The following is a 13,578-nucleotide window of genomic DNA, read 5'->3' as shown; positions in this document are numbered from 1 at the left end:
ATATAAGAGGCAAGGACGAACAAATCGGGACATCTGGCAAATTTTCCCCTAAAGGGGTGTTTCACACCGTACGGGAAGAAACGCAGCGATATCCCAAGTGGGACCGCAATGTCCTTTAAAAAAATATTATTCTATTTATTTGGGCGCTGCCGCTGAGCTGACCATCGCAGGGTGCGTCATATCCTTGGAACGAATATCTGGAGTGGCTGCTGGTATAATTAATGACTTGTCGCTTTACCTACCATGATAGAGATACCTACATACATACTTACATAAGTGCATATTTCCCGTTGGGGGAGGCAGAGACCATGAAATTCCACTTACCACGATCCTGACGCCCCACCTTCGCTTCCTCTACCCTATCCAAAGACTACATGCATACTCGTTGGTCTAGAGTGGGTATGATAGAAATAATGTAGTATGTTATATTTCTAGTAAAGATACGCGCGCAATGGCGGTAAGCCAACTTACACTTTTTTAAAAAAAAGATGAGGTATAGGAACTTTTTGGCAGGAACCTACTACTTTTTATTGATTATTAAAGGTCCTTAAAATTAGCTACAAGGAACATTTTCACATTTTCGTGCACGTTATACACACACCTCCATCACTTCGACGTAGCTTCCGGTCGGTATGAAATAGGCCGATTTCTGTACAAATGCATTGTGTCTCAGCCAAGGACTCCATTCATCTGCCTCGCCCTTGTATTGACCTTGAGAATTGTCAAGTGAAAAGACGTACTTAATGGGTTTTAGATGAGTTCTTATTGTCATTTGTAGGCTTAGATATTATGTTTTATTTTGCTGTTGTACGAAAAGCTAGTAAATTGATGTTCAAAAGCCTAATCAGTTAAAAATAAATTATTTTACGCTGAATTTTCTTTAACATAGTAGGCTGTCAATAATTATAAACGGCGATATGGCTCATCATCTAATACGTTGCTTTAGTCTAATATAAAGCGCGGTGAAGCGTGAGTACTTTGTTCACCATGCGATGGACGTACTTACCTATCACAATTAGGGATATATTCAGGAGCTAATGATGATATAAATAGCAAAATAATAAAATATTATCGTCCTACATCTTGGGCACACGCCCCAACATATAATTTAAAAATACATGAATTTGCCGACGGAAAATTTCACTTGATATTATTAACTCAGAATCATGGTCTGAATCATCCCCTCAGTATTTGATACAATGTCACTAACACCCTGCATGTTTTCGTACGTGTGTGAAGGTTTCATCACCTGCGGGCTTAGCACCGTTATCGCGCGACTCTTTCTCGCCTCGACATACGTCACCCGTCTCTCTCTCACAGTACTGCACAGAAAGAGACAGATGATCTCTGTCGCGGCGAGAAAGAGTCGCGTGCTTACGGTGATAAGCCAGCAGGTAACTTTCACATGAAAAATAAAACAATTTTTGTCGTCTTAATTTTTTATTGTATTAAAATGTTTTTTTGTGTACATTATACATTTCAAGTCGATAATAATATAATATGATTTGTCATTATAGTTAATTGATTTTCAAATAATCTTACATTTTTAGACTTTTCGAAATTGTATTTTTAAAATATGGTATTATGTTGTAAGTATAAAGTAGTTTGACAACAAATGATTCATCTTCGTTTTTATTTTATTTATTTATTATACAGGTCGTAAATTCAAGTTGAAAGTGTGTTTGAAAAGAACGAATAAAAATATTCCTATTTTAAAATGTTAGGTAAGGCGGTGAACGGTAGAATCAATCCTATGTTCTGGGCTACCAGCAAGTTACACTGAATACAGTCTTGATCAGTAGCATGCGTTTTTATGACGTCACTCATCATAGGCTGAGGAACCTCGCCTTGTAATTTAAAACAACAGGCCTGAAGGTGCCCAGTTGGGCGCGAACCTCGGCTTAAGCTGCGTTTCCATTGAGGCAGAGCTGTACGGAGATGAGCGGAGTTGTGCAGGAATCGACCAATCACCGTGAGGGAGAGAGTGACAGAGCGTCTTCGTTTTTCACTCTCTCGAACGCTGTGATTGGTCAAATCCGCACATCTCCGCTCTTCTCCGCCCATCTCCGCGTCAGTGGAAACCCGTCGTCTGAGAAGATTATACTTATTTGAAAGAATTAATCTATCATAGTGGGCGGATAGCGATGTGCACTGACTGAGGGTATTCGTCGACCACGCCGGCGGGGCCAGTATCCTACGATGCTGTCATAAATAATTCTTCCAAAATAGACTCTTCCTCTTGACTTAACAGCTATGTAGCGTGGTATTGAAACAAAACACTATCTCACATTGTGGTCAAACTACATGTGCCCTTTTACAAGGCAATTAAGTTCTTATTTTTTTAAGTATTTCAAAGCAATTCGTTCCTCAAACAAAGTAGATAGAAGACATAAAACTAAAAAATCGGCCAAGTGCGTGTCGGGCTTGCGCGCGAAGGGTTCCTTACCTTTAACTAGGTAAATAACAGTAGGTACACAAATTTCATTTTTCTGTTGCCATTATTGATATCAAGCAAAGAAGGGCAAAAATCGCGATTGTTGTATGGGAGCCCTTTTAAATATTTATTTCATTTTGTTCTTAGTATTTGTTATAGCGGCAACAGAAATACATCGTCTGTAAACCTTTCTGACTATCATGGTTCATGAGATACAGCGTGATGACAGACGAACGAACAGACAGCGGAGACTTAGTAACAGGGTCACGTTTTTTACCCTTTAGATACGGAACCCTAAAAAATGCAACTTTGGAGCTAAATTGCACTCATTTGCATTATAATGAGGAGACAAAGGAAACGTGGTACTAATGTTGTAAGTATTTAGTGGTTTTTCAACAATGGACCTTTTCGTCGAAATTAAAGCATGAAAAGCTCTTAAGCTTTGAAAGTATGAGGAATGGATGAAAAGGAAAATGTAGCCAACTGATTGAAATGGCCGTTTAATTGCACGGCTAGCCCTTTTATTAAACAACACGCATTGTCAAGATGCTTCATTATAATGCTTTACAGATATAGGTACCTGAGTAAGTACTTTATTGAGCACAAATTTAATGACATGCAATACAAAAATATAAAAAAAATGCCTTTGGTTTTGATTTGACCATCAATCCGGCCCCAGGGGACAGAGTCATCTTCTCTGCCCTCCCCTGGGGCAATTCCTGTCCGCATCCTTGCCGCGGGGATGAGCGCCTCTTACTTCAGTAGACCGGAGTGAGACGGTGGCCGAGTTCGGATAAGGATGTCAGGGGGGCTGGTCACCAGGTCGCAGACAACCTGTCTCCGTAGAGATAAAAGATAAAATTGCAATGATACCCAACATGTCGTCTACCCTTTCCCCCGTAACTCAACCCTCCCCCCTGGATTCACCCTTGGGGTATAACGTCGAATCCTTGCCCAGGGATACGGGTGAAGACCTCAACGGTTGCAGAGGCGGAGATGGGAGCCATCGGTACAGCAATGCAGGACGGAAGGATAATCTATTATTCGGCAACACAAATTTAAACACATAGAACCGAAGAGGGTAAGCCACAGAGTAATAAAATATACATCTTGGTCATGTTATGTGAGCACGAACCACTAACGGCCTTTACGTAAAGACTCATCAAATATTTCAATGCCAAAAATTGCTGTTCCACTGTACTGGAATAGTATCGCATATTGATTTTATATGAAACCCCTTACACGAAACTAACTTTAGAAACGAACGTCACAACGAAGGTTACAACGGCAACTTTACAAAGAATAGTGTGATTCTCAATTAGTTTATACCCGACATCAAAAAATAATGAAGTTATAAAGGACCGTGACCGTAACTGTATGAGATCCGTCGCGCCTCCCAGCAGGTAATTTGTATCTTTAAAACTATTACCAATTAGTTCTAACTTCAAATTCCACGGGGCTTCGAAATAAAATAAAAAGCTTCGAAAATCGAAATTGGTTGAAACAATGTTGTACCAGGCGATACCCAAAATCGTAGTTAAAAACCCGAATTACAGCTAAACCCCGCGTATTTCGAGAAAGTCGCCATAGAATAAAAATATCAACTCACTGAGACGCTTCGAATGAGATATGTCTGGAATCTGTTGGTGGAGGGGGACGTATTGACTCATCGTCCTTTGATGTGTAAGTATGTAATGTTGTTAGAATTATACAATATTGGCCTATGTGGCTAAACAGGTCTGCCGAATTTCACAGGATTATGTATGTAAGTCAACAACAGACTCCATGGTCTACTGGTTAAACCTGACCTCCAGATCGTGAGATCTGGAGGTCCGGTTTCGGTACCCGATGGTTTCGATTTCACTTTGTGAGACTGTTGATCGGCAAGGACATAGCAAGCTGAATTACCTGATTGTCCGAAAAAGTAAGATGAATCGTGCTTCCAAAGGCACGCTAAGTTGTTGACCCCAGTTACTACTTACTGATGTAAGGTAGTAACTGTAGTAATCCTGTCACTAGGGTCGATGGGGTTGGTAATCCACCTCACAACCCACACGATAGAAGATAGAAGAATGCCAATCTGTCCAAAGAGTTTGCTTACTACGGCATTCGACCACGGCTATAAGCTAAACATCACTATCGGAAAAAAATCAGAGAAATATATTCTTGTTTCTTAATGTTTAGAGCGCGATTTTTCCGTAGTCATAATGTTCGAATGATTAATCGATCCTTTTTAACCGGTATATATATGTAAATACGTTAATTATGTTATTTATCGCTTTTTAGTTATGTAGATACTGTTTTTGTCATTTGTTTTTTTTTTAAGTCGGTGTAATTTTTTTTAAAAGTCAGATTATAATATAGAATTAAATATCTAGGTCTTTTCAATATAGGATAATAAAAATAAAAATAACATTCGTCTAGCTTTTGTAATGCTATAGGTATTTTATTATCTTGACATGAGAGAAAATTATTGACAACAAAAGAAAAACAGACATTATAAAAAAATACAATTACTTAGAGAAAAAGATTTTGTTCAATGAACACATAAGTAGTTTTAGTTTTTAAATTTATATTTTTTACAAATTCGTTATTTTTATTTTTATTATGGTACTTCTATTACTGTTTTTGAGTCTTGATACGACAGATGTATTTTTTCATTGTTGGTCTGTCAGCTGCTATACTGTTATATGTACATACATATACATATGCCAGTCGTGCGGCCGCTACTGTCGCTCTCGCATCGGACTTTACAGCCATTCTAAAAGCTGCCACAGAAACGCTGTTTGAATCATCTGATAAAGATGCAAAGGCCTGAGATGAGATGATATACATATACCAACAAAGACCAAGAATATATATTATTATTTCAATATATGAACTGGTAACCAATCGAATTGGTTTATTTACCGCGTATCCAATGAGTTCGGTCTTTATCGCATCGCATGCGATATAATGTTCATGTCGTAACTTGTTAACCTACGCTCTTTGTCTATGATAATAAAGAGAAGTTGAAAAATACTAAACTACGGCTAATAAAATAGCTAGGGATAAGATAAAGAGGACGTTTTTGATAGGGCTAAATTATAATTAGGTTCATAAAGTTTAGTTATTAAATTATATTAAGATATTCATTTCAATTTTAAAGGTATTTTATATCTCAAGATTTTGAGATAAGACAATCTACTTTTATAAATAAAAAAAAATCTACTTTTCGAAATAAAGTACAAGGCTTTTTATTTCAATCTGATGGGAATTATTCCAAATGTACACACATGGAAAATAATGCTTGGGAATGTCTATACACAGCTAGTCGTGAACATCGTTATAAAAATAATATTTCGTTATATTGACAAATGACAAAATAACAATTCGTAATTTCAACAGTTCGTATGAATATATCTCAAGTTATTTCTTAAAGTAGCACCACACGGCTAAAGATGCGTTCAACGCACTATACAAGTCTCAGAGCCGTATTTTTGAATCGTTCGTTTTCGATTCGCGTGCGAAAGTATATACCCATTTCACCTAGCACATTGGAACTTGTCATTTGCATGATGAAACGTATATATTTTCGCACGTAAGTTGGAGACGTACGATTAAAAAATACGAGCCTAAGTATAATGTAAATACAGATATGACGAAGAGAGAGAGAGAGAGGACTATCTTCTACTGGAAATGCTGAAAGTTAGACAGAAATAGCTTAAGACTAAGTTAAAGAAGAAATTACAGTAATTGGTACCATTTTAGATAAAGTCACTAAATAGAATTCTTTGAACGAATCTATAGGCATCCTTATTTCTAGTTACAGTAATATGTTGACAAAATATACACTTTGTTCTAGACTAACTTTATATTTACAATAGATGGACTTGATTTTTATTATTATCTATCAAAAGAGATATTGAAATAGCACAGATAATGTTCAGGGAGTGTTAAGAAAGGTTGTTTCGGACCACAGCACAAGATGACATTTTAGTAAAACGGTTTAGTATCTTCACTATCCGAGCCCGCTGCGGTCCAATTCGACCCATTACATAAAAGTTCTTCGGTGATTCGCACCGTGACGAAACGATTCATTCAAAACGAGCTCTTAATCGACTCGCACCACAGGCTAAATTGCTTGTGGTCCTAAACGACTAACAGACCTATTAAAATAAATTAAACACACTGAAATCAGGTTTGATGAGCACGATTATCGTACTTACACCCACAAGAAAAGAAGAAAAATAAATTAAATATTTAAAAAGAAGTAACTACAAAGACCTTATTGTATTCTAAACTGAAATTGTTTACAGTATTTAATTATTAAAACTGTTATAAAGAAAACTTAAAGTTAGGCAAACTAAACTTCGGTTTCAAGACATTAATAGAAAAGCAGAATCGTCTAAAATATAATTATGACATCAAAACACAGCAATCAAGGTCCTAATTGACAATGAAACCGAAATTGACAGAACGAACTAAAGTTACATCATATTAATTAGACATTAGTAATAGTCAATCTTCGTGGGCTTCGGGGTCTGTTTAAATTGTTGCCTGATCCTCTAGCGTGGACTTGGACTGACCCTGGCGGCATGTCTACGGCGGAGTGGAGGCTGGCTGCTCTGGACGTTCTAGGGGAGGGGACGCAGACACGAAGGTCTACTGCGGAGTGAAGACTAGCAGCGCGGGAGGAGCGCGGGGTGGAGTGGGGAACGTCGCAAGGAGGGACCAGAGCGGGTAGGTCCGCCGCAGAGCGTGACCGGCGAGGAGGACTCTCTGGTATGAGCGCCATACTACCCACGAAGACCGAGTTCTGGAAAGAAAATAGCTGCATTTAGATTTCTGTTAGTACCAGGATTTTTTCAAATTCTTATTGTAATATTGCAGCTAAAAGGACAAAACTTGGTGGTTCTTCTACTTGTATGTCTATTTGTGTATTGTTATCTGGATTTTGACGTCTAGGGCCCTGTCCCGAGGTTTTTCTTGCAGTTTCTTTTACCCGGCTTGGTTGTGAGAAGCTGCAATAGTTTTAGGCGGATGAGACGTTCGTTATGTAAAAAGGACGATTCAAAGTGTAACTGTGTTACCAACTGAATAAGATATTTTTGAATTTGAATTTAAATGCGTATCGCATAACACTGACAACACGACACGACATAATCAACACGAGAATAAGTAGCTTAAGTCATGTTATGCGATGTGCATTTAAATTTGATTTCTGAATCAACACAATATGCCTTAAGTTTTAATTGGCTGTAATTTAATTAAAAACTAGGTGCTTAAATATTATTTTCATTTACAAAATGGAGAACTGAAAAGCTCCATTTCTTTTTCTTGGAACACCTAACACGATTTTCCTTTAAAAATCACGTAATTAAGAACTGTAAAAATACCTTGTGCTGCTAATCCGGTATTGCATAATTGGCATTCGTGCTTGTACGCCCATTCGAATATTCAAATATTGTTCACGAACATTAAGGATCGCGTTTCTTTTTCAACATTGTGCAAATTCAATGCTATTATTAGAGCCTATTGGGTAGGCCTCGATAAAATTTGCACAAACCACAGTCAGCACGCAAACATCACGATCTTTATTTCACTTATTTTTTATTGCTTTCCAAAGCACTAGTTGTACCGAATACGAAGGGTTGTAAAAATAATCTGCCATTGCTTTGACAATCATCATCTCCCTAGCATTGTTCAGTTTTTCACAGGGTCCGCTTATCTAACCTGAAGATTTGACAGGTACGGTTTTTTACACCTTCCAACCCGCGAAGGGGAAACCAGCCCAATATAGGTTAGGTCACATACCTCCGAAATTGCATTTCTCGGAAATGTGGGTTTCCTCGCGATGTTTTCCTTCACCGCTGAACACGTGATAATCATGTATGATCCAAACATGAATTCGAAAACAAATTCACAGATCATTGGTTTAGGCCTGTGCTGGATTCGATCCTGCAACCTCAAAGTGAAAGGCAAGCGTTCTACCAACTGGGTTACCACGGTTATTGCTGTAGCTTGTCAACGATTGTATTTAATTTAATAAGCTATTGTATTTAATATCTCTGTCTGATAGCTTAGGGATTTTAGATCAATTCTTGCTGTATTATTGTGTATTATTAAGTAGTTTAGTGGTTAGAGCGTTAGGCTCACGATCTGGAGGTCCTGGTTCGATTCCCGATGGGGACATTGTCGAAATCACTTTGTGAGACTGTCCTTTGTTTGGTAAGGACTTTTCAGGCTTGAATCACCTGATTGTCCGAAAAAGTAAGATGATTCCGTGCTTCGGAGGGCACGCTAAGCCGTTGGTCCCGGCTATTAGCCGTAAAAACACCTCCACCAACCCGCAGTGGAGCAGCGTGGTGGAGTATGCTCCATACCCCCTCCGGTTGATTGAGGGGAGGCCTGTGCCCAGCAGTGGGACGTATATAGGCAGTTTATGTATTAAGTAGTTTTAAACAGAGATATAATTATTTCCCAGCTTTGCTTTTGTAAAATAGAACCATATTACTTAATAATAATAATAAGTTCATTTAGGTACTTATTTTTAACTGTTGTGGGTTGTGAGGCAGATAAGCGACCCCATCAACCCTCGGGGTTATTATTCAGTCGCCGAAGGCCCCTGAGATGTCTCAAGTAACGACTACTTACTTACATTAGTAAGTAGTAACCGGGACGGGAAGCACGGATCATCTTACTTTCGGACAATCGTGTGATCAAATTACTAAGATAAATATACTTAACCTAGTAGATTTACCTAATTACGTCTCTTTTGTAACTATTTCCTTTTATTTTGGTGCAATAATGTATATTTGTATTGTATTGTATGTATACTTTATTGAGCACAACGCACAACAGATACAGAAAGGCACACCAGGAGGCCTTATTACTACCAGAATTATTACCTAAAATAAAAACTTGAAGAAATAGAAAGATACAGAAGGACCTTACCTGTCTTGGTCTATGGGAGAGGTAACCGCAAGGTTGGTATGCGGAGAAAGATGTCCCGCAGTCATACGACATACACCCTCGAGATAGGGACGCTCGATGCTGCAAAAAAACTCATTTAGCTAAAATGTCCCTTTCACATATCCGCTGATGTGTATAGAACTGAGTGAGTTTATACGGACTACTTGTAGAAAACGACGTTATGGGTCAGCGCAGACCCAGAGCAGGGGCGAGGCGAGCATTTTCTGATGACACTAAAAAGTACTTTATCACCATTCTCGTAAAGTGCAGTATTGTTCGACAACGCCAAACAGCATGAGTCGTTGGCTCGATATTTGGAAGGCAGAAGTTTGCACCATAGACCAGGCGCTATAGTCCCCCATAGCCCCAGTGGCCCAGTTCCCTTTATTCCCATAACCTGCAATAGTCCTACACGAACCGGGGATTGTCTTTGTGTGCACTCCCACAGTGCATACAGGGATAATCACCGGATGTTGTCACACCACATTTAGATTAAAGTGTCTTGAGGGGCCTCTACGAGTTGGCTTCGGCCGCACGCACGCGTTCCAAAAGTCCGGGACTCCATAGTTCCGAGATATGGAAATGACATACAAATAACAATAATATAAATGTTCTATGTTCTCGCCTTACCTGCTCTTGGTCTGCGCTTAGACACTTAACGTATTCAATGTTATTTTAATTTTAAAATACGTTGGATGCAAATATCTGACGACAGGCACTAAGCGGCATTAATAAGGCAGCAATGATTGAGCACCATTTCAACTCGGTACTTTATTTCAAATACGCCGACCGCATACGAGTGACCGGTTATTCTGACGGTCACTATTAGTGACTTTTAGGTTAGTATAGGACCGTGATACCGAAATAAACGAGATAAACGCTGAAAAGATAATGATTATGTGTAGAACTCCAACATTTACCAATTAAGAGACAACGTCATCCGACAATCTCCCGTATTCGTGTGTCAATGTCAATGACCCATGGTCCGTACCCCGGAACCAAAGAATAAGGAATAATACTACGTATAGAACGGTAACTCTGCGTTCCCCAACAGCGGCTAAGATAGGTTTACCTCACCCACCCCCTCGGTCTTACTTTAGTCTTCAATCGTATGGGTGTCAGACGTCACACGTCAATGTGTAGTGTCTGTGAAAAGGGAGGTGTTTTGTATGAAGTGTCCGGTGTGTGCCGGACCGTCTTAACAGATGGAAAGAAAAGAATTAACTTACATGTGGTGGTACAGCCACGGAACTCTCCGCCAGCGCGCAACTCTGTCGATGTTGCTGTTGGAACTTAGGCTGGTATGGCTCCAACATCCTAACACGCAAACATTCCATCAGATCAACAACACGTACACAAAAGCCTACAATGTCGGACTGGCCATATAGTCGAGGTGGCATTTGCCAGCACCCGGGCTCCAGCTTCCACCCATACGAGCCTGACTTGCTTCCAGCTAGGTAGATTAAATACTTCGTTCAAACAATTAGAGGGACACTGAAATATTTTCCGATAGTATCCCATCTAACATCATCTACTCTCGGGCACCAGGCTTGGTCAGCCATGCGGGCTTTCGGCCCAGTCCGACTCTGAAGAAGAGTACAGATTAGAAAAGTTCTTATCTTCCTTCGACATACGACATAAATGAAGCAAAATTCGATGAAAATTCATGGTTATGATAAAAGACTTCAAATAGTAAAATTTAATAACGAAATAATGAACTTAGTAATAAACTAACGATTAATGATTATTTTATTAATGTACTTTATGCCGCAACCTGAGAGGCCTAACTTCCACGGCGCAATAACTATTTTTATGTGCCTTGGTGTCACGATAAGTATTAGAAATGAACTAATCACCCTGTTTGGTTAGTTTTTATCTTTGCTTAAAATATTAAGTTCTGAATGTAGGTCCCATTTTCAATAGGTATTCACTTTGTACAGTAAATTCTTCACTCTCCGATTTTCTTTTCGTCTTTAAGCGCCTGTTTCACCACTTGCTGATAAGTTTCTGTTAGGTTATTCAGAACATATTTGACGTAATAGTACTGCTGCGGAAAAAATACTCAATATCAGGCAATTTATCAGCAAATGAATTAACCCCGTCAGCAACCCTGGTGTCAGGGTTATTATTGAGCCGTCAAAGGCCCCTTACATAGCTCAAGAAGAAGCTAGATCCAAAATTCAAAATCATATATTCGACGTAGTTTTTAAAGATAAACTTGTTGAAGGCTTTTACGATGATTGTTTATTAATCCTACGTCATATAAATGGCAAGAAACTTAACAGCAACACGTCGTTTAAATGTGGTGAAACTGGCCTCGAATATAACTATATTCTTGTCTACTGTGCTGCTAGAGTGCAGAAAGAAAACAAGGGGATCTACGTACAGCTTATAGACGCACCTGATCTTGCCCCAGCGGTTGAAGAAAAGAGCTATAGCCGCCACCCATAAAAGCAGGACGAAGGCCACTATCAACGCTTCTTCTGCTCGCACCACTACGCCACTGCCATCTGTTAAAGTGAGATAGATAATTAATGATTTACGTGTGATTATTGGCCGAGTAAAAATTCTCTTTCCATCGTTCAATGACATTTTCTTATTCAGTTTTATTAACAACGAAAATAATTTTAGTTGTTAATAAAACAGTGCTTACTACTTCGAATTTATATTTTTTTCCCTATCAGAAACGAATGTTTACACCGGTTTGTAGGAGAATATAGATTACTCGAATGTTACACTCCTGTCTGTAACATTTCCTATCCTTTTTTTCTGGATGATAAATGTCCATTAAAACCTCATAAAACCAACATCGTTACAACAGCAACGTTTTAGCAATCTTTCGTTTTTGCTTTTTATTGGAGCACTAGTGTCGCTTTCAGCATTGCGATTTATTTCCTTAGAGAATAGAACTGCAGTATCCATAATACGATTTAGTGTGGTTCTCACTCGATATAGTGTGGTTTCGTGTCAATAATGTAAGTATTTACAACATTAAAGCATAAGTTCAAGTGTAAGTGCATTAGTATTTTAGTTTTTACAATTTTTTTTGTGAATCGAAGAGGAATACATGTTTTGCCGATCCCACCTAGAGCGGGATAAGGGCAGGAGAATGATGATTATGTAAGTATTTACCAGTTTCAGTGAGAGACGTGTTATCACGTGTTGCCACTGGTGGTGGATGCAAGCGAAGTACCACCTCTGCAGGTGGACCACCAGTTGCCCCGCTCCATTCTGTGTAAAACATTATATCTTTTATCATTTAGGATGCTATCACAACACATAATTATAATAATGACAAGGTAGTCTTTAAACTGGAAATGCAACGCAATTATTTTGCTGGGTATTCGAAAGCACTTAGAGCTCTGGTAGACCTACAACTACAACTAGCAAAACAGCACAGAGTGAAATAGAATGTAAAGGAAAATGAGACGGAATATAAATATGATGCAAATGATAACCATAAGCAACATGTTACAAAACTGAAAACTTCAATTATATCAAGCAACTCAGAAGAAGAATAAGTGAACCATCACTTACTTTGCTTAAATGTTGCTTAATGTCTTTCTTGGTAAAGACAATAACAGATCATCCAAGATAAAAGAATCTACTTACTAATTGGAGGTGCTCGGTGGCGCAGCGGTTAACGCGCTCGGTCTGCGATTGTTGAAGTTAAGCAACTTTCGCAAAGGCCGGTCATAGGATGGGTGACCACAAAAAAAAAGTTTTCATCTCGAGCTCCTCCGTGCTTCGGAAGGCACGTTAAGCCGTCGGTGCCGGCTGCATAAGCAGTCGTTAATAACCATCAATCCGCACTGGGCCCGCGTGATGGTTTAAGGTCCGATCTCCCTATCCATCCATAGGGAAGGCCCGTGCCCCAGCAGTGGGGACGTTAATGGGCTGATGATGATGGGATGAGAAGGAGATGGGTTTAAATTCATAAGATGGAATTAATATGAATGACAGGTACAAACACGATAATGATGATGAAGACAAATTTATCAATCATGAAGTATACAAAACAATTGATACAAAGAACGTATACTAGCAACTAAGTGAAGCTTTACCGCTCTCACCGGCGGACACGCGGGATGGCACTGGGGATTGTCTGGTCGAACTCTTCTCAGTCACTTCTGACGTCACTGTTGCTGGCGTCACCGGGTCTAGAGAAAATAAGAATACAATTAAACATT

The 13,578-nt window shown here is 39.0% G+C and overlaps 1 protein-coding gene and 1 long non-coding RNA gene across 2 annotated transcripts in view; both read right to left on the bottom strand.

Annotated features, from left to right (window-relative positions):
* LOC126371775 (uncharacterized) overlaps positions 1-13,578 on the bottom strand; it is a 267,333-nt gene that overhangs the window by 134,203 nt on the left and 119,552 nt on the right. The window lies entirely within an intron of this gene.
* Positions 5,673-13,578, bottom strand: part of LOC126371757 (uncharacterized) — a 69,920-nt gene continuing 62,014 nt past the window's right edge. Inside the window, exons 3-8 of the mRNA XM_050017113.1 lie at positions 13,453-13,548; positions 12,521-12,619; positions 11,790-11,898; positions 10,618-10,705; positions 9,371-9,469; positions 5,673-7,232 (exon numbers count right to left, since the gene is read on the bottom strand). Of these exons, the coding sequence (XP_049873070.1) occupies positions 6,918-7,232; positions 9,371-9,469; positions 10,618-10,705; positions 11,790-11,898; positions 12,521-12,619; positions 13,453-13,548 (806 nt within the window). The 3' untranslated portion in view covers positions 5,673-6,917. The remainder of the gene's footprint in view (positions 7,233-9,370; positions 9,470-10,617; positions 10,706-11,789; positions 11,899-12,520; positions 12,620-13,452; positions 13,549-13,578) is intronic.

The sequence above is a fragment of the Pectinophora gossypiella genome, chromosome 13, assembly GCF_024362695.1.
Source record: "Pectinophora gossypiella chromosome 13, ilPecGoss1.1, whole genome shotgun sequence".
Lineage (NCBI taxonomy): Eukaryota > Metazoa > Arthropoda > Insecta > Lepidoptera > Gelechiidae > Pectinophora > Pectinophora gossypiella.
The sequence above is the reverse complement of the archived record's forward strand: the minus strand, read 5'-3'. Positions and strand labels throughout refer to the sequence as shown.